General features: G+C 34.4%; 1 protein-coding gene across 1 annotated transcript; it reads left to right on the forward strand.

The window, feature by feature from the left end:
• The first annotated feature begins 15504 nt into the window (after positions 1–15504).
• LOC149790722 (chitin synthase chs-2-like) lies at positions 15505–26529 on the forward strand. Its single transcript, XM_089973254.1, has 10 exons — positions 15505–15570; positions 16488–16633; positions 17054–17099; positions 19714–19880; positions 21087–21486; positions 21917–22133; positions 23162–23896; positions 24674–24755; positions 25179–25275; positions 26383–26529. The coding sequence occupies exons 1-10, from the start codon at positions 15568–15570 to the stop codon at positions 26527–26529; spliced, it is 2040 nt and encodes a 679-aa protein (XP_089829380.1). The 5' UTR covers positions 15505–15567.
• The last annotated feature ends 241 nt before the right edge of the window (positions 26530–26770 follow it).

The raw sequence follows: 26770 nt of genomic DNA on the forward strand, positions 1-26770 counted from the left end.
AGTCATTATAATCCAAATTCTTTAGTTTTTCGTAACATGTGTTGGGCTATGACCGAACATTATCAACGTAATAATATGGTTGATTGTTTTTTTAATGCCTGTAATATTCTCATTTTTTTAGGTCATTACAAATTATAAGTCTGTTTTCACGGTTATGTAAAAGACTGGTTTTCTGGCCTCAACAACAGGTTCAGTAGTTAAAGCATTTCAATTAAAAGAAACAACTTAATTTTTACAACAACGGTGGGGTACAAATTATTTTTTCCATTACTTATTTCCTGATAATAATAATTATCTATATGGAAGTGTTGCTAAAGCGAAATTAGATAAAGCAGGGTTCTAATTTGCTTTCGAACGATAATTTATGTTGGAAATTGGACTAGTAACGGTGATTAAGAAATTCCATATTAATGAACAGACGTCGTCGGTCCTGACTGATTTGTTTATGAGCTTATTCTGCTTAAAAGAAAGAAGTAGATTCACGAATATTCAAAACTAATGTTACAAATTACGTTAAACACGGTAACATTATTTCTATTCTTAAACAACAGCCAATGGATAGTGACTGATTCAATTCAGGAAGTAATATGCATTGCGCATAACCTCCTGTTTGACCGCGATTTGTTTAAAGTGCGAGAACTCCGTTCAGTGACAATTCGACTGAACAAGGTAAGTAATAGGCCTATTTATTTATCGTTCTTAGATGTTTATATAATTTGCTTTTATACATTGCAAAATGATTACTTGTATGCAAATGCAATTGGATAATGTCTGTACGGCAGTCTTTCTCAAACTTTTTTGTCTTGCAGCGCACCAAAAAGATCTAAAAATTTCACGGCACACCTGAAAAGATTTAACAATTTGTGTGGTGAAGAACTTATTTATTTTTACATATATATTTAATTTTAAATTTAATGTGAAGGATGTGCAGGCTTTTGAGAGCAAATCAGATTGAAGCGAGGCTCCAAAGTCGACAAACAAGCGCGCATTTCATTGCCGATTTTAAGAAGTCTCTCTCTTTTTCGATTTGATTTCAGTGAATGCTGACAATCCAAATTCACAAAACCACGAAGACACAAATGGCATAATTACTTTGATTGCTTTTGAACTGATTGCACTATTCATGTTACTTTTTTAACTTTTGCGACTTTGATTTGCCATTTAATTTTTCGATATGTTCAAGGTTTCAAAACGCTAGCAATTTTAAATATTTTTCAAAACTCCCACGGCACACCTGCAAATCTCTCGCGGCACACTAGCGTGCCGCGGCACACAGTTTGAGAATCATTGCTGTACGGACTAGGATTGTGTGCAATATTAGCAGACACGTCAGGCAGTTATATATACCAAGACAAGAAACAAGCAATATTCTGAATATAATCGCATGATTATCATCACATTAAACATTACTTAATAATAACATACGATTCGTTCTTGCTGAGTGTAAAACCCCTATTACATCCGTACAAAACATTTATTTAATCAGAGAAAAAGAGATTGATTTACCATTTATGTTTTTGTACGTTTAGTAAACCACTTAAAACTTACCATATTGTGATCACGATTCAAATCTTTTAGGCGTGACATCCCACATTTTCAAACAACGCTTCCACAAGACATAGTCATGCAAATATTTGTAATTTCCACACATTTTTCAGTTTAGTGTTTGTCTTATCTCTGATTTGCTGTTAATTTTGACAGACACTCAGTCGATCCAGTGAACTTGAAAACACCTTTTTTTTGTATTATATGATTGATATTTTGTGAGGCTGATTTGCATATGATAGTTGAATTATGTACGTTTCTGGAATCATCATTACAAAATAGTATTATTATTGTCCTAATTTTGCAATGAAAATTAGCATCAGTATGTTTTGTCCTAATTATTTTAGACAGATGGAATCGTCTTCTTTCCTGATCAATGTCGAATTACATATACTATTTCATTCAAATCTTATCGACCGCTCTGGTTGCCTGCGTGGCTAGAGTATCCACCTCTGAATTGAGATATCGCGGGTTCAAACCCCGGCCGAGTCATACCAAAGAATTATAAAGCTGGCACTAGCAACTGCCTTGCTTGATACTCAGCATTAAGTGGACATTGTTAGGACTGGTCAGGAGAATGTGACTGGGTGAGACACGTGTCTACGGCATGATGCCTCAGTGCTAGACATCACTATAAACTGCCCCACTTCAGATATTGTAGCGATATGGCTGGAAAATTGTTGAAGCTACGCTAAAAATTCAAATCAAACACACTAATCCTATCCTAATAGCAGTGATAAATATCAGCATTTTAAATACCTTCTCTTCATCTTATACCAATGAAACATGCATCTTAGACTGCTACCCTCGGCACCTAATGCTCTTTCCTGTGTTTAGATCGTTTCTGTATGTGAATTGTATATCTTAGCGGTATACCAAATATTTATTTATATGACATTCTATAAGAGACCCTTGCCCCCTTCTTCCTCACTAAAATGGAAGAAAATAAACGAATACAAACGTTTTCTATACTGGTCCATTAGTCACAAAGCCCTATATGCATACTTGTCAATCGTAAAATAAATCCCCGGCATTGCTTTGTGGAACGACCTGACATACAGCTATTCTTTTGATGGTGGTCTGAAACCTAAGAAGGTCTTTATTTAGTACAAAGTACCTTTACAAAAGAACATTTTCAAACCAGAACATGCAATATCAGCACAATAGACTGTACACTGCTTATATGGAATATAGTACTGATAATGTATGTAGGTAAACGTTATCCTATGTATAAGCGAACATCATGTACGAGAATACAAACAATAATTGGAAATATGTCTAGCAACTGGGACATGCAAGGAAATGTCTGTTAGAAATGTAACTAAAAAGGATTTGGAAAACAACGGGTGAAGACAAAATAATAAAAAACAGTTATGAGACCTTTGTCAATAAGAGATCAACAAAAATATCAAAGTCATCTTCAGAGATAACCGTCACTGAGGCAAGCTCAAGACAAACAATTAGATAAAGCTATGCTTCAGTGGTTTGTTCAAAAACAATCTGAAGGCACACTTCTATCTGGATCTCACCTGCAAACCCAATCTACAAACTTCCACAATGATCTTCATGAAAATGAGTCCACAACAGTCACTGCTAATAATGGATGGCTAACACGTTTTAAAAGGCGGCGTGGAATAATCAGAACGGCTATATCAGGTGAGATAGATTCAGCCGAAGTTTATCAAAACATATGTTAACCCGATCACGCTTTTATTGCAGTGTTCTTCTTTGGACCAGGATTATCACGTTAATACGGGTTTTATCTGTACAACTACTACTGCTACTACTGTTATTAATACTACTACTACGACGACTAAGATGACGACTAAGATGACGACAAGAAGACGAACGGGCATAAGAATAAAAGCATTAGATATGATGAAGACAACAAGAGTTAAAAAAAACAACAACAACAGCAACAATAATAATAATAATACTATTAATAATAATAATAATAATAATAGCATAATATGACTAAGACACCTATAAGCCTTCGTTTATTCATGTTTTGATGGCACTCATGGGAAATTCATGCATAAGCAAGTTGACCTAACGATGTAAAATTATTTTCTCTTCTGGTTTTGGCCTTATATAATACTTTGCCAAATCTATAAGTATGTTTTCTTTCGTGCAATAAATGCTGACCCATACCTATAAATAATGTCATGGGTTTGGTATGATTATAACAAAAATGTATCAATTTTATGGTAATTTTTATACGTTATTGCTGGTGCTGCGTGTATATTAAAAGGTTCCTGCTCTGCAAAAGCGGGCATTGAATTAGACAAATATTCTTTATTTGTTCGTGCATTTCGCATGTATGTTCGATTGTAGGAAAACTCATTCAAAGTAATTTTGTAATATATACATTAATGAGTGTTTTATTTTCATTGTAATGTCGTTTTAAAAAAAGCAGTAACATAAACCTTCTCTTGGGCGAAAATTTAAAATATATCCAGTTTCTGCATAATTATTTTCTATAGTTGAATATATATATATATATATATATATATATATATATATATATATATATATATATATATATATATATATATATATAGTAAACGAATTCATGTAGTATTTATAAAATTTGTACGCCTACGTCGTTCGGTGTGTAGTCTTATATCAACCTTATTTGGTGGTATCGTGTTTCATTCAGACATTCAGATTACTTAGTATGGTTTTGCGTTTCAACTTCAAAATATTAAAGTCAATCGCCAGCTCATGGAACTAATGAGTGATAGCAAGAGACTATCCGATTACAAGCAATTAAATTATGTTATATAAATACACGAGCAAATTAAGTCGATCAGCATAGACACCGAAAAATCTAAGAAACCTTTGAAAGGTTTGCACAGGCTACAGGTCCTTTAATAAAAGCTTTTCAATCTGGTTCGACCACATTACCAGCAATGTTTTACATTTAAAAGGAAAAATAGAACAATCCTGCTACTATCCAACCTGAACGTAAATAAACATTGTGTTGAACAGTTTATTGTATATTCAGAAAGGCTCATGGATCAGAAATAAGAAGTTATGTTGCTTACTTATTTCGTTTCGTGTGCATAATTTATTTAAATTTCAAACTTTGTTTACATATGCGATCTACATTTTACTTGACTGCATAGTTTCATTTATGACATAATTTTGCGATATGTTCTCACCAGGTACATTGCTTAAGACCGATCAAAGTAGAACTTTTCAAGAAAGCCTGTTGATTAGCAATTTTACAGTTTTTGTACCTATTTACAGCAGAACCGCTACTCAGCTTCCATGGAAATTTCGTTTGTAAAGTCTCTTTTATATAATGTTTTTCATAAATCCTTTCCTGTGTTGACGTTTTCTTTCCTTTTCTCGTGAGCACAACCGAGTGATACGATACTTGAATAAAAGACTTGTGAAATTGTTGTTGCTAAAATACCGTTGACAAATATATTGACATCAAAATCACATGTATTTTATAATTAAAAAGAGAATGAGTCCAAGTTTCCATTTTAAAATTTAAATATGATATGGAAAATTAGCACAATGTCAAAATATAACCAATATTAAAATACTTTATATGTCAGCGAAAGATCCGATGTTATTTTTGTTATGGAGTTTAACGTCGTTTTAAGCGCTGGATAGGTTATATATGGTTGCCATTATAGCTAGTGGAAGAAGAAATCGGGAAAACCGCGGAAAGTACAACCTACCCACGGAAAAGGTACTGCAAGCTTTCTCACGTACCCACATTGGCGGAACCAGAGACTCGAACCCACACAGACAGGGTGAGATTGCAGTGATCCGTGACGGTGAGCGCTTTAGACCACTAGGCCCGCTGGGCCCCTGGCTGATTTGTAGAAATGAGAACACGAATGTAAACGTTAAAACGAGCTTTGAAAGTGTAATACACAACCATGAGATAATTTATCTTGACCGAAATGTACGCCATCGATGGATCTCAAACGCGTGTGTGCAGACATATGTCCCGTTTAGCGTTGTAAACTTGTATTACGATGGTAATATAAAGTGTAAAGTTTCTTTTATTTTGACAAATAGAAACACCGTAGCGATTGATTACTTTTTTATTAATGCAAGGACTGTTTTGGTATCCCGGTTGCACAAACAAGAAATAGAGTTGATATTCCGACAATGCTGAGAAAATATTTAGTCCCACAGATTTATTCAGGAGATCATAGAAAATTAATAGATCTGTGATAAATGGAAATGGATGACTCCATGAGAAGCCAGATTTGTTTTTCCCCACGTATTTGGGAACAAATCAAATATTTATGGTGTAATCTGATATGGTAGTAATATCATTCAGATCATGTGGAATCTTATGCAGAAAGTCGCAGATTATTTTCTTCCGTCCACTGGTGTCTGTATGTGTTTTTCTTCTTGATATTTTCAGTTATATTTCTTCGAGGCGGGTGATATATTTACATTATAGAATCTTCGCACCGTTTTGTATTTAGTGTAGCTATTTTGCACCCTAATGAGAAGATCATATTACCCGAAGTCCTCGCCGCAGCTACGCATAAACCAAAATTAATACCTTTGCCACCTTTCTTCATTACGCGGAAACGCATAATACACAGGTTGATGTCATACTGTAGAATTTTAACAAGCTTGAACGCGTTTAATGGGGCTGACAACATCAATGAAAGGACGTAGAATTTAAGTACCTTTCAATCGTTTAGTATTTCCAGTCGCCAGGCAAAATGGTCTGAACATTATGTCAGTTGGATAAAAAATGTCAAATTGCTGTTTAATTGTACTTGCAATACAAATATTAGACTGAGATACTTGAGGCCGATGGAAATATGAAACTATTCAATACACGAATACACTTATAGTGAAGGACATGCAAATAATCAAACAATACTCGAAATATAATCCAGATAAATAACATTTCTGTAAAAAACAAATGAAGATCATGCATGCCTATTTTACACACAAGCTACTCTGCAACATTAACCTTTTTAAAAGATTACTAAGGTCCAATATTTTAGACTCTATGTTGAAAGAGAAATTGTAGATTGGACTGCTGATGGAACGTACACTAAAACATCGAAAATCGATAATACGGATACCATTTCCCATGACCTATCGATTATACCGACTTATTAACTATTTTCGAAACACAAGATTTATTTAGCATAAAATTCTGACCTATTGAGATGTCTCAGTATATTTATCTGATTTTTATGGATGACTGACACATTTATAAGTAATGTCACCCATTAGGGGAAAACTGGAAAATTTATATCTCCAGACAGATCCGAATAATGAAGGTTATTTATGCAAGTGCAATCGAAGACTGATTGACTGACTGATTGTAGTTTTACAGCTCACATCACTATACGGTGTCATGATAAATTACGTATGTGAAAAGTGGTTAATTGTCAAAGAGCGAAAAACGGAAGAAAAAAAACAAAGCAAACCGATGGTGTGGATACTATTTAAAGGTTACCAATCAAAGGGGAACATAAATGGTGCACATAAATGATAATGAGACAATAAAATACAATTTAAGGTGATTGGCAGTATATATGTTGGTTAAAAATACTCAAGAGAAATATATTGCACGCAATCTATATTGTAGAATACATGCTATTATCGTTGAATTGATTTAAAATAAGTCACATTAAACGTATCATGATGATACATTGTGTGGTAATATTGTAGTAACAAGTTGGATATCGAAATAATGTATCAAAATGTATCAAAATGTATCAAAATGTGCTAAATGGAGAAGGGTTCATTTCAAGATTCGCACTCAGGTGGGTCTATACCCTTTAATGTGTAGGATTGGATTCTATAAGTATGACCAGTTCTAATGTGTGCAGTGACTGCCTGGTTCTCTAGGAATGGGCCAACTTGCCAAAGGAGGGTTTGACGACATGAAGCTTGTTATCGATAGCATCATTACACTTATCAAATTACTAAATAAGGATTTTTTGGATCCCAGGTTTAAAATCAGTATTTGATATTTCAAAATAAGATGATTGTAGAAATATGGCTATTGTGGCAGCGCGGTTTGTTCTTTCATTACCTTCAACATCGACATGATTGGGTAACCAACAGTATGTTGTATTTTGATAGATGTACAGTGCGGTTTGCTTCTTGAGAATAGTGGTCGATAATGGGTTTTCCAACTTCCTATTATGAAGTGAATGAAGTTGTGATAATGAAATGAAGAAGATGATAGAGTTTAAAATATTTTTAGTTTCTATGTATTTCAGGGCAAGGTCTATTGCCATGAGACACACACCTCAGGTGTTCGTACATATCAGAGAGTGCGGAGCGAACTCGTATTTATAATTTCCTATCTGAAAAAAAGTTTCGTAGAAAAGTGCATAGACGGCCTTTAACACGCAGATTGTACATCATTCACATTGCCCGACTTCCATGCTTTATCAAACGTCTTGGCCAAGCTAAAGAGAACAGCTACTAAATGTTCTATATTGATAAAAACATCGCAAATGAATGTTACAAGTTTAACCAGATGCTCGTTGGTTTTACGGCCATACGGGAAGCCACACTGGAATAGTGATCCTACATTGTAAGTGTCCGGTCACGCCCTGCATTAATTATTTGTTCCATCCTTTTGCAGATACAGGTCGTCAAAGTGTGGACATGAATCCACACCACGTTTGATTTTGTTCCTTTCAATTCATTTTTTAATCTCCCATTATGTTATATTGTATATTCATCACATGTGCTCACCCACCCAGCACAGGGACACTTCTCGGGTGCCGGGGATGCACAGGTGGGATATTCAGCAGGTACATATATCTCCTGACTGACCCGTTAAACCAACGCCTTCTAGGAAGCCTTGTGAGACGGGAGGAAATGGGGGAAACTGTCGGGGCCACGGTGGTATCAACATAGATACAGGAAACAATGTGAAGACAAATTTTAAAATAAAGTTGAGAAGACTCTCTAGGGCTCGACATGGCAAGCCGATTTGCCAGGACCGGGCCTATTTTGACCACCCGTATAATAAGAGGTAAAATGCATAGAAGTGTGTTTCATCAGGAACCTACGTGTGATTGTCCCTTTTGCTCATCTACCATGATTCATTCCTCCCTCGACGCGGTTTGCTACCCACGGTCAATAGGTTGCCTTCCCTCACTCACCTCTTTATGATAGTCAGCGAGGACGTATCGGGTCCATCCTGCAATTCCAAAACCACAGGGGCATTTAGTCTAAGAAATTCAAGCTATTTGCAATCAAGCTTGATATAACAGGGTATAATTTTATTTTTTCTATAAACTAGAACGTGAAGCTGTATATTTCAAAACGTGACGTATGTTGAGTTAATGAAGATAATATGTTCTAATAAAAAGAGTGTGCCAAACATACAACAGGGTATATACACACGCACACACACACGAAAGAATTATAAATACTTCAACGTCAAAACCCATTTGATTACTTATTTATACAAGAAACTGAACAATAAACGCTTTCCAAGTCAACAGAAGGAAGCGTCTGCCTCGCATGCTGGAGATCGCGTGTTTGAACACCGGCCGAGTCGTGCCAAAGACTTTTAAAATGGTACTAACAGCTACCTCGCTTTGCGCTCAGCATTAAGAGGTTAGTGTTACGACTGTACGGTCTGGTGTCAGGATAATATGACTGGGTGGGACATCATGCTACATGTCTGCGGCATATGCCCCAGTGCTAAACATCACTATATACTGCCACACTGCTTACATCGTAGTTATATGATTGCAAAACTGTTAAAGCGACGTTAAAAATTCAAAGTCACACACACACACACACACACACACCAGAATGAAGGAGTCAAGATGAAATCTTCGCGCAGAAAGGGTAAAGCTAATAACGTGGTGGTAATACCGACATATTCTATATGGAATTTAAATTAAACATGGACATATATATTTGGATATCGTTTAAACCTAAATACAAGTCTTTAAGTATGCTCACCAAGTAATATGTGTATCTAGGCTGGATTTTGTATGCACCCTTGTGTTTAGTCCCTTCTAACAACCCCTACCATATTTTTCTTCCTGTATTCGACACACACACACTCACATACACACACACACCTCTTTTACCATCGAATGTTATTTATTTTTTGTATGATACGACGTTTTTCATGTAGTCAATTCCATCTTATCCATATGTATCGTGTTTTAATATACACATAAAATTGCTACTGATCAAGAGACCCTGATTAAGGGGGATAAGTAATATTTAGTAATCGCCAGTAATTACTCATGCTGCAGAGTTAACTACCTTTACTACCCAGCCTCTAAGATGTTTTAAAACAAGGAGATAATCATGGGCTACCTATACATGTGTGGCAACGTGTATATGTTGCATATATTGCGAATCTAATACTATCACTTTGGCTCGCACACTCATCTGTTTATTGGACTCCGTAAAGCTAGTATTGTACGTGCCTTTTACAACGGATAAATGCATGAAAATCGTCTCAATTCAAATCAACTGGTTGATTGATAAAAAATATAAGCACGATGTACTATCTCTATCCTATAACGATAACACTCGTAACGGTCATAGTACATCACAGTAACACAACACCACTTAATAATGTAACAATAGATGACAGTTGAAAAACCCCACACCTGTTCAGTAATTATGGTCGACTTTCAATGACACTCATGAAGATGGTTCGCAATTATCGATAACAGTTATTACGGTTCTCCTAGAAATAAAAACAACCACATGTATTCTTTTAGAATTAATATGGACAAACCCTTTATTGCCGATACCTCTTCTTTTCTTCGGATGACACCTTATAACATAATCCTTTCCACCGTTAAAATAAAAAAAATAAGAATGTTGATAAGGAAGGAAATTATATTCTGTCCAATTAAAATGACAAGTGTAGAAGTAGTAATAGTAGTGAAGTGGGAAGGTCGTCGTATCAGTAAAAATTGTCGTTATCATTCTTCTTCTTCTTCTTGGAACTATTGTAAAAGTTATAAACACAGTAAGAATAACGTCTTTCTACTAGTACTGATACTAGTTAATAATAATAATAATAATAATAATAATAATAATAATAATAATAATAATAACAGATTTATTGTGTAATCAGCATTTTAATGACTTGATCGTCAACGATAAGTAAAGAAATAAATAGTTAAATGATGTCATTGGACAACAACCATCTTTCAGCTATGAGATCAATGTATTGTTACACGCACACGGGTATTTACTTGACCGAGCGGTTGTCAAACCCTGGCGCGATTCTCGCTAGAAGTCATAAGTTTCCCCGACTTTCCAAAGACTTCCATACAAACTCAGTTGTAAATCAGAAAGCCCGACGTGTCCATTCTATACCTAAATTTTCCTCTAATTAATGCAAGACCACAGATAAACCAAACTGCCAACTATCTATCAACCGTACATCTGCGTGTTTTGGCTTCATTATGTTTCCGTACCACCAACCGTTCACGCCTTAGAACATATATGAGTACTCCCTAACAATGGGAACTATTTTAACTCCGCCACCTTAGGCCAGTCAATGATGCTTTCCAGGCACATTTCGCCGATATAACTGCGCCATATTCGCCCGCATGGCGACATTAACGGTCTCTGCCAAGTCCCTTTTTATTTATGCCCTTGTGTAATTTACCGGTTTAATACCTTAAGTGCTGTCCTTGCAGTCACGCTACCAATGTATACCACTAGATTTTAATATGTACTATTTTACGACAGGGACATTCATTCGGTTTGGTCGGAATTCGCTACTAGTGAACCAGAACATCATGGAAACACAGTAACACTTCACTCCGTGACGTCTGCTCCTATTCATTAGCTCATTAGTTCGGGCCAGGAATATTTCCATGGCGCCGAATTCCAATAATCAAACAAGTAATCACACAAATCTAAGAATTGCTTAAAACGGGGCACTACAACCAAGTGCACATACTCTAAATTTACTACAGTATGTATATAACTTGGAATTTCATATGTTGCAACTAATATTTTCTCAGGACATATTGATAACAATATCAATGCTTTGGTTAAAAATGGCATATATTCCAATATTTTATGGTCTTTCTCTCTGTGTGTGTAATGTTGTGAATGTGTGTGCAACCGTTGATGACAACAAGGAAGACGGAGAGAAAGAAAGAAGAAGATCAAAGAAAGAGCGAGCTTAAGATGAATAAGAGGCTGATGATAAAGCTGTGCTGCAATCATTATACACAACAAAGAACTTGGTGCTATATAAACAAATGGATAAAAATATACTTGCAAACATTAACATCAGTATTTACTTAAAATGACAAGAGACTGAGTACTACTACTAACCACCACCACTACCCTCCCTCTCTCTCTCTCTCTCTCTCTCTTGCAATCAAGTTATATGATTTTGACTTGGGAAAGACACATTCGTTTCAGATTGAGTGGGCAACCTCAGCAAGCAGGACTACCAACCTAATTTGAGGTATCGGATCACTAATTATTTTACTGCCAGATAACCAAGGGAATAAAATACAGAATACTAAATATTTTAAGATGCAACCATTGGTAAGTTAATGAATTTAATTTAATTTTCACCCATTGTTCAATCCATAAACCTCAAACTGCTATCGGTGACAAAAAAATATTGACTTTTTGGAAAATATAGCATGTGGACTCTTGGTGCAAACTGAAGTTTCCGGTGCAGACCGGAAAGTCCCCTTGCGAAGCGCTGAAACATACTGCGCATCACCTGTATTACAAGGCTGAACTAATTTCTCTTTTTTTATTGAATGGAACCATGATGGTTTGTACGCCAGTCAAATGAAGAAAACAAAATTTTGTTACTATAATTATATTAATATTACGTTCTACGGGAAATGAGTTAGAAATCCTATCCCTTGAAGTCTGATTATATATTCATTTATATGCAAGCTGATATAAATAGTATAATATTAAAAGTGTTTATTGCACAAATTTGCATATTATTTCGAGACATGACGGCCCGTTATATTCGATGCATGTGATAGACGTCTTTTTTAAATTTATTTTTCTGTTTCATCAAATTCTAGCTTCTACGTCGTTTAGTAATGTAATGCATATTGTTATTAAAACAGTGGTAGAGCGTTTAACACATACAATGTATGCGCTTTGACATGTACTTTGACATTACTGTGGCATGAACTTTGACGTGTACTTTGACATTACTTTGGCACGTACCTTGACATTACTTTGACATTATATTGACATCACTTTGACATTACATTGACATGTACTTTGAGATTACTTTGACAGGTACTTTGACATTCCTTTCACATGAACTTTGTCATGTATTTTGACATGACTTTGACATTACTTTCACATGTACTTTGACATTACCTTGACATGTAATTTGACTGTACTTTGACATGTTCTTTAACATTACTTTGACACGTACTTTGACATTACTTTGACATGTACTTTGACATTACTTTGACAGGTACTTTGATATTACCTTGATACTACTTTGGCATTGCCTTGACACGTACTTTTACATTACTTTGACACTACTTTAACATTACTTTGACATGTACTTTAACATGTACTTTGACATTTATTTTGACATTACTTTGACATGTACTTTGTTATTATTTTGACATTTATTTGGCATTACTATGACATGTACTTTTATATTACTTTGACACATACCTTGACATTACTTTGACACGTACTTTGACATTACTTTGATATTACATTGACGTTGCCTTTAAATGTACTTTTAGATTACTTTGACATTACTTTGACATGTACGTTAACATTACTTTGACAATACTTCGACATTACTTTGATATATTCTTTGACATGTACTTTGACATTACTTTGACATGTACTTTGTCATTATTTTACATGTCTTTGACATGTATTTTGACATTACTTATACTTTACTTTGACATTTGTTTTGACATTACTTTGACATGTACTTAGACATTCCTTTGACATGTATTTTGATATGTACTTTGACATTACTATGACATGTACTTTGACTTTACTTTGACAAGGATTTCACATTAATTTGATACGTACCTTGACATTTCTTCGACAATACTTAGACATGTACTTAGACATTATTGTGATATTTACTTTGACATGTACTTTGACATGGACTTTGACATATACTCTGACATTACTCTGAAATGGACTTATATATTTTTTGACATGTATTTTGATATGTACTTTGACATGTACTTTGACATGTCTTTTGACATTACTTAGACATTACTGTGATATGTGCTTTGACATTACTTTGACACGTACTTTGATATTACTTTGACATGTACTTTAAGATTACTTTGACATTACTTTGACATTATTTTTACATTATTTTGACATATGCTTTGACATTTCTTTGAGATTACTTTGACATGTACATTGACAATACTTTGACATGTACTTTGCCATGTACCTTGACACGTACACATGTAATTGGCAACTGATGAATGCTAAACAAACGTAAAAACGCCCTTGTTTCGGCCCTTGCCACGCACAGAGCATCGGATTTTATTCATATATCTTCCTTCTTTTATTTTTTCGTTCAATGTTTCTTCGTCTTGCTGATTTCTGCCAGATGGAGTAAATAAAGACCGAAACAAGAGGAATGTGTATTGTGCGTTCCATAAAAATGTTGTGGTATAATTCATCCAAATTTCAGATAGGTTCCAACTATGTCATATTCTTACATGGTATTTTGAAATATACAAAATGACACCGCCACAGTGGGATATTACTTTTATAACTACTTTGTTTAGCTAGAAAATATATCTGACAAGTAATATATTATTAAAATCTGCATGTCCATTATTTAGGCATATTACATTACCTTCTTCTTCTTCTTTTTCTTCTATTTCTTCTTCTTCTTCTTCTCTCTCTTTCTCTCTCTCTCTCTCTCTCTCTCTCTCTCTCTCTCTCTCTCTCTCTTAGAACGAACATTGCGTAAAACATATCAAGACTCAAGAGACAATAGTATAAGTGTATTAATAGATACGCCATCATAAGATGCACGAAATAATGAAATGTTTTTTTAAATTATTTTTCTACATGAATCTTGCAGATTAATTAAACTCATTGCCCTTTGATATTCTGTGTCAGTCTTGCAATATATTATGCCTTTTACAATCTACGATAAGCGGGAACATTTTTAGGAAAATCTCTTGATTAAATATAGTAACAGAATTATGTGTGGAATCGATTCTAACTCTGAACACAACTATAATTGTCTTAGAAAACAAATGAGAAATCGGGCATCGATTGGAAATCGAAATAGAGTGACACTCACATAAACTAACATGTTTTGTTGAAAGAGTTTACACTCTGAAATCTCATAGATGTGAACTCCGGTGAGGCATCCACAGCACTTACACCCCAACAACTTTCAGTGTATCAATCCTAGAAACAAATGTGTTAAGAAAGATAAAATCTATTGACCTTCGTTTGAAAACAGTCATTAACATGAAGAAAAAAGATGCAACCTGAAGTAATATGTACAAGCTAAATTTGAAAAAAGATCGCGGTCCTAAAAGTTTTGTAAAATTAGGATAGTTTTAATCATCTATGCTGTAATGCAACAACAAATGCATTGCTAAAGTATGGAAAACAAAATAAAATCCATGCAATTAAATGATCTATGCATATAAATGTCGCCACTCAGGACAATACAATGTTCTCCATTTCGCCAAATAATTCATTATATATATTCACAAAATTAGATATTCCCGACAACACACGCTGGATTTTGTATTTAAAAACTGAAATAAAGATAAACTTGATGGTAGGGTTATAACAATTATAAACCAAAGAACATTGCATCATTTTAAATGCTTTATTGTTGCTTCATATCATACCTCCTAGCATTCAATTTCTTTCTTCATTATCTCGCATATCGCTACCTGTAATGAAATGTTAGTGCTCAATGAAGAACATGCCTATGTTTACATGTTATTTAATCTTGCTGGAAACTGCCTTTACTCTTTTATAGGACTGATGGACTGAAAAAAAGGAACTGAAGTCTCGGTGAACAACGTACAGGAAATATCAATGGTATGGAACCGGCCTGTTGTTAAAGTGCCGAAGATGACGATTATTATTATTATTATTGTTATTATTATTATTATTATTATTATTATTATTATTATTATTTCCAGAGAAAAAATTCACTTGAATTCAATAATTTGAAGAAAATAAAATCACACAAACTGGTCACAAAGTAATACAATTTAAAGTGCTAGATGTTAAATCATGACTTGTAAAATCCTCACAGTCACAAGATAATATAGTTCTCTGCTTGACCTGAGGACACAGTTTGCATTTTCTATAAACAACCGATACCTAACTGAAAATAACTTCCCAGAATGATCTAATAAGCCTTGTATATTTACAACTTAATAGCCTATAACATTCACTTGGGAATCTCCAAAACCCTGACCCTCATCAACATATTTACTACTTCTTGTTTACATAAATAATAATTCGGTTAATAAGCTCATAATTATAGAAACTAATGAAGCTAGTGTTAATAGTTTACATAAATGAAAAAGAAAATCCATTCAAGCAGAAATGAACTAAATGCTGGACAAGGTCAAGTCCAGCAAACAATGATACATTAAATAACATGTAATGAAATTTTAAAACAATTAAAACTAACAGACAAACAATTAAATTAAATACACATAACACTTCCCCTCATTAAAATGAAGGATATACACTAAAAACCTTTCATTTTACTATAAGTAAAATATGCATGTGACTGATGTCAATATTATATTCCTGCAACAACGAACAGACCTGAGCGAACGTAACTGAATATATATGTAGACGCTATAGTAGCAAAAGGAAAAATATAATGCTTCCGTCACAAAAACTTCATTCTGTCCCTCTGTGTGTGTGTGTATATATATATATATATATATATATATATATATATATATATATATATATATATATATATATATATATAGGAGAAAGCTGATGACAAGCAAATCACTGGTGAGGAAGATGAGAGGAGAGACGGAACGAAAGTCCGATCCCAGAGACAGCGACGTAGAAAAAGATCCAGTGATAAACCCAATGACGATAATAAATCTAAAGAGAAAGCACAACAAAGGTACGATAGAATACGCGCAAGTTTATTATCTTCATGTCTTGAAGATGCAAACAAATTGTTTTTTCGGTACGTATTATCCGATTTGCACTATGAATTTAATGGACTTGAAAACGAAACATATGCATGCGAAATGTATAGATGAATAGTTATATTCTATCTTCCTATCCATCTATCTGTCTACAGCTATCTACCTCTCAATTTAAATCTATCTATAGAAGTAAAATAAAATGTGTAAATGATTTAACTGCACGTCATGAAATGTGTATTTTAAAATGAATCGTGAAACGTTTTACAAAATCAAACTAGCAGGCACGAGTTCGGGACACTTTTATCTATTTTATAAAGTGATATAGACTGACTTTAAGATGTGTATTGTGAATTTTGTATACCAATATTATCAATAAATTTTCTCTTTCATAGTATCGAAAGGCAAGGGCTCGTAGAAGATGGGACCATCTCAACGTATGTAAGTTGTACTGATTTTATCAATTAAAACATACAACAAAGTAAAGGATCATACTTTTTGAAAAATGAATCATTAGGCTTATGTTGAGTGTGGGTGTGTTTGTGCGATCTAGATTTTTAACGTAGCTTTAACAGTATTTCAGTCATATCACTACGATGTCTGCAGTGTGGCAGTTTATAGTGACGTCTAGCACTGGGGAATCATTCCGCAGACATGTTGAACGATGCCCCACCCAGTCACATTATCCTGACACCATGCCGATCAATACTAACACGAACTTCTTAATGCTGAGTGCCGAGCGAGGCATCTATTAGTATCATTTTTATAAGTCTTTGGTATGACTCGGCTAGGGTTCGAATCCGTAACCTCACGCATCGAAGGCAGACGCTCTAACCACTAGAACAGCGAAACCGTGCTTGGGCTGGGAAACATATGAATGCTGAAATAATAGTCCTTCTCCTGCTGTTCATAATTACACGTAAATAATTACAACAGTAGAGAAATCAACATTTGATTTTCTGTACCCACAATATTTTCAAGTGGATATATTAAGTAAGCTGTATTATGTGATGTATTCGAAGCATCGAGGCTCAGAAAATTTTAATTAAGATGTACCTATTTGCTATTGAGTGTTCGCGAAATCTGAGATTAGTTCGTTGGTTACATGCAGGTAAATGCAACTTTCGTTACGACATCAATTATACGACGACGGAGTTTGTTATGCATCAACCCTGTTACGAATGTTACGATGTAGACGGCTTTTTTGTGAAAGTCTGTGATCTCCACGCTTTGAATATATGATTCAATAAAGAGATAATATGCAACTTTTTAAAATGTAGGTCCATTTTTAAAATAAACAAGTTCTTTCCTTTGTGGACGATGTAGTGCGCTTTACATTGAATTCTTTAATATACAAGTCGTGTAGGGTTTGGAAAATGGTATCATTTGTGACATTTGTGTAATCTACTGAGCTATTGAAAGGCATATATCTTTACAGCTTAATATATCTGCACTCTAATTAAAATCTTATCTCCATTGTTAAACATGAAGATCTGACAGCGACCGCTTAGGGGTCATATTCTGGTAACTTATGTTATTGCCATATTCGCTAATGTTATCAGCCAATCAATCGAAGTATAATAATTTCGCGTTTAGAGACTGAACAGTGTGTTGAAGAGCACGAGTGTGTACCAAACGATTTGATTCATGTTCAGATTTCTGAAAGCTATATTTCTACTGGCTAATTCAAAGGTCACCAAAACATAACCCCTAAGCGGCCGTCGTCAGATCTTCACGTAGGACAGTGGAGATCTGATTGTAATCTGATTGAATATATTTGTAGCGTATTCAGTCTATTTGTAACTATGGCCCATATTCACCTTGTTATGCATTAATTAAAGGTACGTCTGCTGATGTTACCCGTGAGTTTTGTTGGTTAAAATGTTGGAACAAGAATTTTCGTTTCTAGTGTCAAGCTAATTTTAAAATGTCTAACCTCTTGCTTGTCTTGTTGTACACGGCACCATCGATGATTCGCCCGCTGACGTTCATCGATAATTGATCAAGCGTCAGGTTTCACTGTCGATCATAAAAGCTGTTGATAAGCGAGGCCAGCTAGACAGCTGTTCTGGATTAGGGAAAAAAAATTCTCAATGTCCGATAGGTGAAGACTGTGCCAGTGTCGTCTCTCGACACCCCGCCCCCCCCCCCCCCCTCACACGCATCACATATGAATACTACCTCAGCTTGTTATTAATGTTGAGCATCAGCATTTGAAGAACAAAATAAAATTAAAAAAATAATTAAATATTGCCACCTCAGCATTGATTGAGCCGACTTTTACGTCTGTATAACATATAAGCATAAACGTTATGTTGGAGACCTCTGTTTTGCCTGAGGGTCACTGCACTGCATTGTTTCGCACTTTCACAGAATAAACATTGTGTTCTACACCATATGATAAATATATTCTTACATTTATGTTCACTTCAAATAAAATGTATAAAATTATTTCATTATCGTCTGTCTTTTGCAAGAATCAGTAAGTTCCAGACCGTTTCAATGAATTTTTTGATGAAAAAAATACATTTAGACGCAGAATATAAAATCAATCATAATTATCATTGCTATTTTTATCTGTTCTAAAAGTCGGCTTTTATCGAAACATGATGACTTTTGTATAACTGGATGTGGAAAACGGAAGTAATTGGTCATACTGAACATCTTTATTGATCATGGGACGTTGTAATAACCAATTTTCATCCACAATAGAAACACTCAATACAAAATCGAAGAGAAAACGTCTTGACTGCTACGTGTTTGAATATCTGTCAAGAAAGGATAAAATGAAGAAAGTAGAAGACAAAATAAACAACAAAAAGGTAAATTACGTTTGTAATTATACTGCCATCAGCCCAACCATGCTCTGTATATACAAGCAAAGAAAGGATTGCAGTGCCAAGAACTAAGTGCTAAATATTCTACCTGGATTTATTGTATAGATGACCTAAATGTATCAATGCATGATAGCTTGATTATCACAGTCTGTTACAGTGTTGCTATAGGAACAAGAATATTAATATTTTCGTTAAAGATTGTTTTGTATTTACGTCAGACAAGCACATTAAAGACGAGCGAGAAAGATAAGGGTATACATGGTAGCGTCGGTAGTATAGACGAAGATGAGAAGAAAGTCGGTGGTAAGCAAGAAAAGGGAACGAAAGCTGAACAGAAACGAAAGTCAAAGAAAAAGTACTATGAGGGTGAAACAACAAGGCAAAAGTTAGTATATAAGTTAATGTCCTGTTATGTTTACAGTATAACCGCATAGAAGATATGCCCATTAAAACGATCTGATTATACTTCATTTAAAAGTACGATGCATGAAAACTAATTCGACGTTAATACAATACTCATTTACAAAATGTACTCATTGTTATTACTTATTACGAACCAGTTTCTTTCAGCAGGTGCGAAAATTGGTATGATCAATTCAAAACAAGCTATCAAAAAATGTTTTAATGTTCTACATTTACTCCAATTTAGGTAAAGCAAAACAAATACGATTTTTACATATGTTGGTAATATACAGTCTATGTTGTGAGGGATATACGACAAGAATCTTTCCGCTTACATTTTAATTTTATAGGTGTTGATTTCCTTGCAAATAAATTCATCACTGCAGGTCAATACCATGGCGTGTCACTTATCGTGATTTGTTGTCTCTACACATGACAAACTGCACATGCATGTATTGTTTTAATTAAAATGTATGCATGCTAGCAATGAAACATACTTATGAAAAGGAGTATTTTCACAATGACAAGGTTTATTTGCAATGAAAATAAATTCTACAGTGACAAGGCCATTTGAACACGACAGACGCTTTGGCATAGTGTTTAGCGTTTCAGATTAACGATCGAAAGGATGCCTATTCATATACTACCAGCCCAAGTCAGCTAAAGTGTTGTGTCCTTAGGCAAGGCATTTTATAGCCTACTTGTGTCGATGTGCCGTAAAACACCAAGCCTAACTATTCCAATAAAATTAGTACCGAGCAATAAACTATTTTTCTTTCCATCAAAAGCAAATGTTGATGGACTATAACAAATAAGATATATTCCATATAGTAAAGGACTAATACCAAATTTCACAGAAGTAATTAGTAATTAACAAAAGCTGCTAATGCTAATGCCTTAATTATGACAACCATTATAAAGTGACAATAAAAACAAAATACTCATATACGTTGATCATAAAAAACGTTTTCACAGGAGTCATATATATATATATATATATATATATATATATATATATATATATATATATATTTGAACAGTCGGATGAATTGTTTTGATATGATATGTGTATCAGCGTCATGGGATTCTTAATACATGAAAGTAAATGTTAGTAACATCATCTTTGTATTGAACATTAATTTAAAGAGGAACCGAAAACATGCTTTGAGTAAATATGATATGTTTTCAGGTCACAAGAACACCTATGGGACTTTATGATGGACATGAGAGACGATGACAGAATGGAGAGTCATAGTGACCGAAATTGGGGCACATTAGAAGTGATTATAAAGATCATAGTTTGCATATTTATCTCGATCTTTGTTCTTGCTACAGCCATAATTTCAAAGCTTTGTCTGGTTCTAATAACATCAAATATCTTGCCACCCGTGAATGACACAGATTCATATTGGTGGCACAAGACGGCTGGTTTCTCCTTGAAATACAAAACTCGAGAAACTAATGTGCAGTGGATCTGGGCCTTGATGTTGATCATATCAGCTCCATACATATTCTCGATCATGGCATGTTTATGGCAACTCCTGCTTCGAAAGAAAAAATGGGAGTCTTCTTGGAAGGGTTTTCCTCAGGTAAAAGAATATTCAATAAAACATGTATCACACAAAATGTAATGAATATGAGAAGTCAATAAAGATCATAGGGCACTAGCATTTTATTTAAGTCAAAGATGTAACAAAAGACAAAATAACTCTATGCAGTGCATATTTAAACCCCCAATAATGAATATATTTGAACATATGTACGGTAACTTTAATTTTCATTCTTTAACGCGAGCGTTTTAACTTTGCATGGTCAAGCAGATAAAATTGTTATATTCTTATTTTTTCCTCATCCACCACTTCTTGTTCAGCCACTGATTCTGATTCTGTTTTAGGAATGAACCATTTTTCAGTGCAATATTTATCAATGTTTTAATACTGCTCTGCCTGTAAGTTCGACAGCCATTACACCTGCAATCATGTTTACCATTATACTTGAACTGTTACCTCATTTTAACAGATAATAATACAAGAGACCATCCATTCTACTGGGCTCTGCCTGATGGCATTTGTACTTTTACCAAGTATCGATCCAATTGCCGGCATCCTGGTATGTTTTCACGTTGCAACGATACCAGGATTCTTGGGAATTTTCCAACGTTTCTCTGACGAATCACATCCTGGCCTTTGGATAGTATTGCGTGTACTTGCTGTGGTATTACAAGTGGCTGCAATTGGTAAGGAAAAGTTGAACTTGTGTTTAACATTACATCTTACTACCTGAATATATTTTACTTGGATTTTAGGATCGCATGTTGCAACATGACTCCTCGCAACACCTTCCGCTCATTGCTATATGATCAGAAGCGTCAGGTAATAACAATAATGTATACTTTTTCCTCGACTTTAACATGAAAATACTTAAAGTAGGTGTATTCATAATTATTGACCTGAATAAAATGTTATGGATGTGTACCTGATGAAGCACTAATTCTAGTTTTTAAGCTTCACTCACACATGTTGTCTGTTGGAAAACCATATTCTAAAGGATTGTGTCGTCTTCATTGATTTGCATTATAGTTTCACCATAACCTGATATCAAGCTATGTTAAACATTTGATCATTTGTAACATACTTTTGCATGAGGTTTTCTGTCTGCATTGTCTTTCGAGAAAAAAAATAAAAAACGGAATAACGGAATAAGTTTATTATACGATTCTTCGATGGTTCGTAAATTCCTTAATAATTCCATTCTACCTGATTTGAGAAACAGCAAAAAAATGAAAGCGTGCACTATTAAAGCGGAAGCAATAAAAGGCATAGCAAAACTACAAAGTTCGTAAAAATTATCGGAACAGACACTTTTGCAATATAATTATATTTCTTAAGTAGATTTTGTCCATTGAAATGTCTAATTTAATAGCATGCATATTTTTATCAAAAGCAGTGACTTGGGAGTCTGTATTAGTTACTGAGAAAATTAAAGCAATAAATATAAACTATGTCATTTCTTGCATCGTGTTCTAATATAATGAGAGGCATGTACTACTCTCTCTAAGATACTGAATTAATTAAGAACTGCCTCACTGAAATATACACCTTAGTAACTTGAGAATAGTGCCTGAAAATAGAATATTTTTTCTTTTTCTTTTATTATATCATATTAATAAATTCAGATGATGGACAAATATATCTTGTATTGTCTGTCTCGCTTTCAGATATTCTGAAAATTTTAGTTTCATTATCTTTCCATAAACTATTTCAGGTTTCGCTTGTGGGTACTACATTCTTGAAACCAAAACAGAGACGAGGATTTTGCAAATAATAACGATCTGTTTGTCACCAATTTTCATTTCAATTTACTGGTGGGAAAATTATTTTGCTTTCGATAAGGAAAAGAATGGAAAGGAATCCGAACGTGTTCCGCAACACGATTCTCATGAGAATACAACTAATTCACAGTATATTGCAGAGAATAAAATTAACTCCCTTGGATGTTTGTCGGATGTGTTGAGAGCTAGAAACGAGCGAAAATTAAACTTCGATATTTTGGTTAATTCGTGGAAAGTAATAATAACCTTATTTGTTCCAATATGTTTGTTTGGTCTGCCATGTTCAAAGGTTAGTGAATGCATGGACACACTATTTCGTTCGAATCTCAATTCAACGTTTGCTAATGGAGTCGGGAAAGGTGTACTGTCTTCTACGATATCCTTTGAAGAGTGTAATAATTATCTGCCATTGATTGTTGCAGCTGTAGGAATAATTTGTAGTGGAGCATGCTACAGAGCTGTAAAACTTGGATGTCAAATTGTCGCCCAAATTCCTTGTGTATCAATTCCACTCACACTCTCATCCCCATTAGCTCTGGCCGCTTTATTCTGGATTTTAAATCGAGATCAAAATTCGTGTGCTCTCTCCTACCAAATAGTGAATACAGATCCCCCCAATCTTTTGAATTATCTCCGGTCATCAAGCTACTGGATGGTGATTGTTTCAGGTAAATTAAATTTTCCATTGTTCAGTAACTCATAAACACCATCAACATCAATAGTGTCATCGTCTCAACCAACACCATCAACAACATCATCATCATCATCATCATCATCACCTGAAGGATTATGATAATCATCATCAACAACGGCGGCAACTAAAAAAGCTAATAAATGTAAGCAATATGTCAGATTGTTCAACCACAAAGTAATGCAAATCTCAGCATTTAATACGTCAAACAATGAATACGATGAAAGTAGTTATTTCTGTGTGTAAAGTGGTGCTAGTGTTTCAGGCGAATAATGGATAATACTCAGTTTTAAAATAGGATTAAAATAAACTAATCCGAAACAAGGCAAGTGTATTGAAGGGCATACAATGTTAATAGTCAATCATAATAAAACATTACTAAGACACAGATTTCTATAAGATACTCATAAATATTTAATCCCCATAATAGAACTAATAAGTAAGCAAAAGAAGCATTGCACATGAACTACAAATAGCATTTATGCACAATTTATCACTTTTATCGCGTATCTTAAAATTCAGCATAATCTTTAGTTGTTGTGATAACTCTATTATATATATATATATATATATATATATATATATATATATATATATATATATATATATGCGTGTTTGTATATATGTATATGAGTGTGTATGTGTATGTGTTTGTGCCAATAAGTTTCTTTGGAACTGCATTCATTATTTCTGATGTGATTTATAAAATATTAAACTGAATTATATGGACCATCTTTTCCTTTTAATTTGACAGGTATTTGTGGATATATATCCCTCGTGATAATCAGGTGGCATATCTGGAGACCTGACAAAAGACGTCTCAGAAAATCAAAAGAGTGAGTATAAGTTCCGTATAGAACACGTTTAATAATCAATCTGTGTGGTATTCGAAAAGTATTAACATATTTAAGTGGCATAATGCAGAACGAGACTGACATAAAAGACTGATTTATATTTATATTTAAATGGTCCGTTTTTGTCTCGTGCGAACAATTGTCTAAAATATGCAAATAATGATAATTGATCAATGAAAATTGTCCAGCATAGCGAATGTATGCAACACCAATTTTGCGCACTAAATATGTAAATAGTTTCAAAAAGAGGCAGAAAATCTATGTAAACATCCTTAGAAACAAACTCATGTGTATACCTACACACTAATATCAATGAAGCCATAGTTTTTATTTTAGTTTTTTTTTTATCTTTACTCGCATGAATCACGAACTCACATACTTATTAATTTCTTACATGTGTTTCAGACTATTTGCGAAACCCGTCTATTGTGGCGTCCTTTTAGACCAGTCTATTACACTTAATTTCATACGAACAGGGACCGACAAGAAGGACGATGGAAAGGTCAGTTTGTATCTGTGAACGCGAATAATTTTAAAACCTTAAACTTACTTCAAAACTGCCCTTGACCGCTTCGGTGGCCTAGTGGTTAGAGCGTCCGCCTCGGATGCGAGAGGTCGCGGGTTTCGAACCACGGCCGTGTCATACCAAAGACTTATAATACTGGTACTAACAGCTGCCTTGCTACGCGTTCATCATTAAAGGGTTAGTGTTTTGACTGGTCGGCCTGTCAGGATAATGTGACTGTGTGGTACATCAAGCTATATGTCTGTGACATGATGCCCCAGTGCTAGACATCACTATAGACTGAAACACCGCAGGTATCTCACATATATGAAGGAAAAAGCATTAAAGCTACGTTATAAGTCCAAATCACACACACACACACACACACACACACACAACTACCCGTATTACATCTTTCTCATCATTTTACCCCATAAACAATGATGAAACATTTTCGTTGTTTTAGATTTACTGTAAAAAAAAAGCGGCAAATATTTCTTATTATGTAATAGATGCAGGGAACTACATCAATTTTTGGCATTCTTATCTTTTAATGTTCAGGTTAGCTTTTATAAAGCTAAAAACATAACTTTTAAAATATTCATCCCTACTTGTTTACTTACAATACACGTCTATCGTATACTTTATACAAAAGGTCTTCAACATAATTATATTAACTGCCATTAGGGGGCCCCCAGTGGCCGAGTGGTCTAAAGCGCTCACCGTTCCAGATCACTGCCATCTGTCTGCGTGGGTTCGAGTCCAAGGCTAGCGTGGGTATGTGGGAAAGCCTGCCAGCAGCTTCTCTTGGGTCGGTGGTTCTTCCCTGGTTTTTCCAGGGTTCATCCTCCACCAGTTATATTTACCGCCATGTATAGCCTATCTTGTGCTGAAAAATGGCGTTAAACCCTACAACAACAACAACTGCCATTTAAAACGTTATCTCGTTTCTTCTTGCATTTCTTACTGCGTCTTAACAAACGGCGTGTAGTATAAATTAATTATCATTCAACTAAACATGTATCCCTCTTTATTTTCATTCCGCAGCGTTTCCTAAAGAGGATATAATTATACTGTTGTGCAATAAGAGACTTTCTGTTTCAGACCGTTAACAGTCAGAAGACAGACACAAGCCTATCATCTTCATCTGAAACCCCCAAAGTCTATATGTGTGCTACAATGTGGCATGAAACTAAATCCGAGATGACGAAACTAATTAGATCAATACTCAGGCAAGCATTCATATTTTAATCCTTCAGAAATACGTTTGCAATTTTTTAAAAATTTATATCGGCTGAACAGTCCATATTTAATTCCAATGTTTCTGATAATTCATTTTTTACTGTGACTAGATTTATTTGCTAAAACATTTTCAGAAATAAGAACAGCATACCCAAGTCCAAATGAGTATGAAAGAAATTCCAGCATTACTTTAATAGCATCAAAGACGACAGGTCATTCTTAATTATTTCTTCTAGTATTTTCAAATAAG

Source organism: Sinohyriopsis cumingii, chromosome 10 (assembly GCF_028554795.1).
Source record: "Sinohyriopsis cumingii isolate HCF-2022 chromosome 10, ASM2855479v2, whole genome shotgun sequence".
NCBI classification, from domain to species: domain Eukaryota; kingdom Metazoa; phylum Mollusca; class Bivalvia; order Unionida; family Unionidae; genus Sinohyriopsis; species Sinohyriopsis cumingii.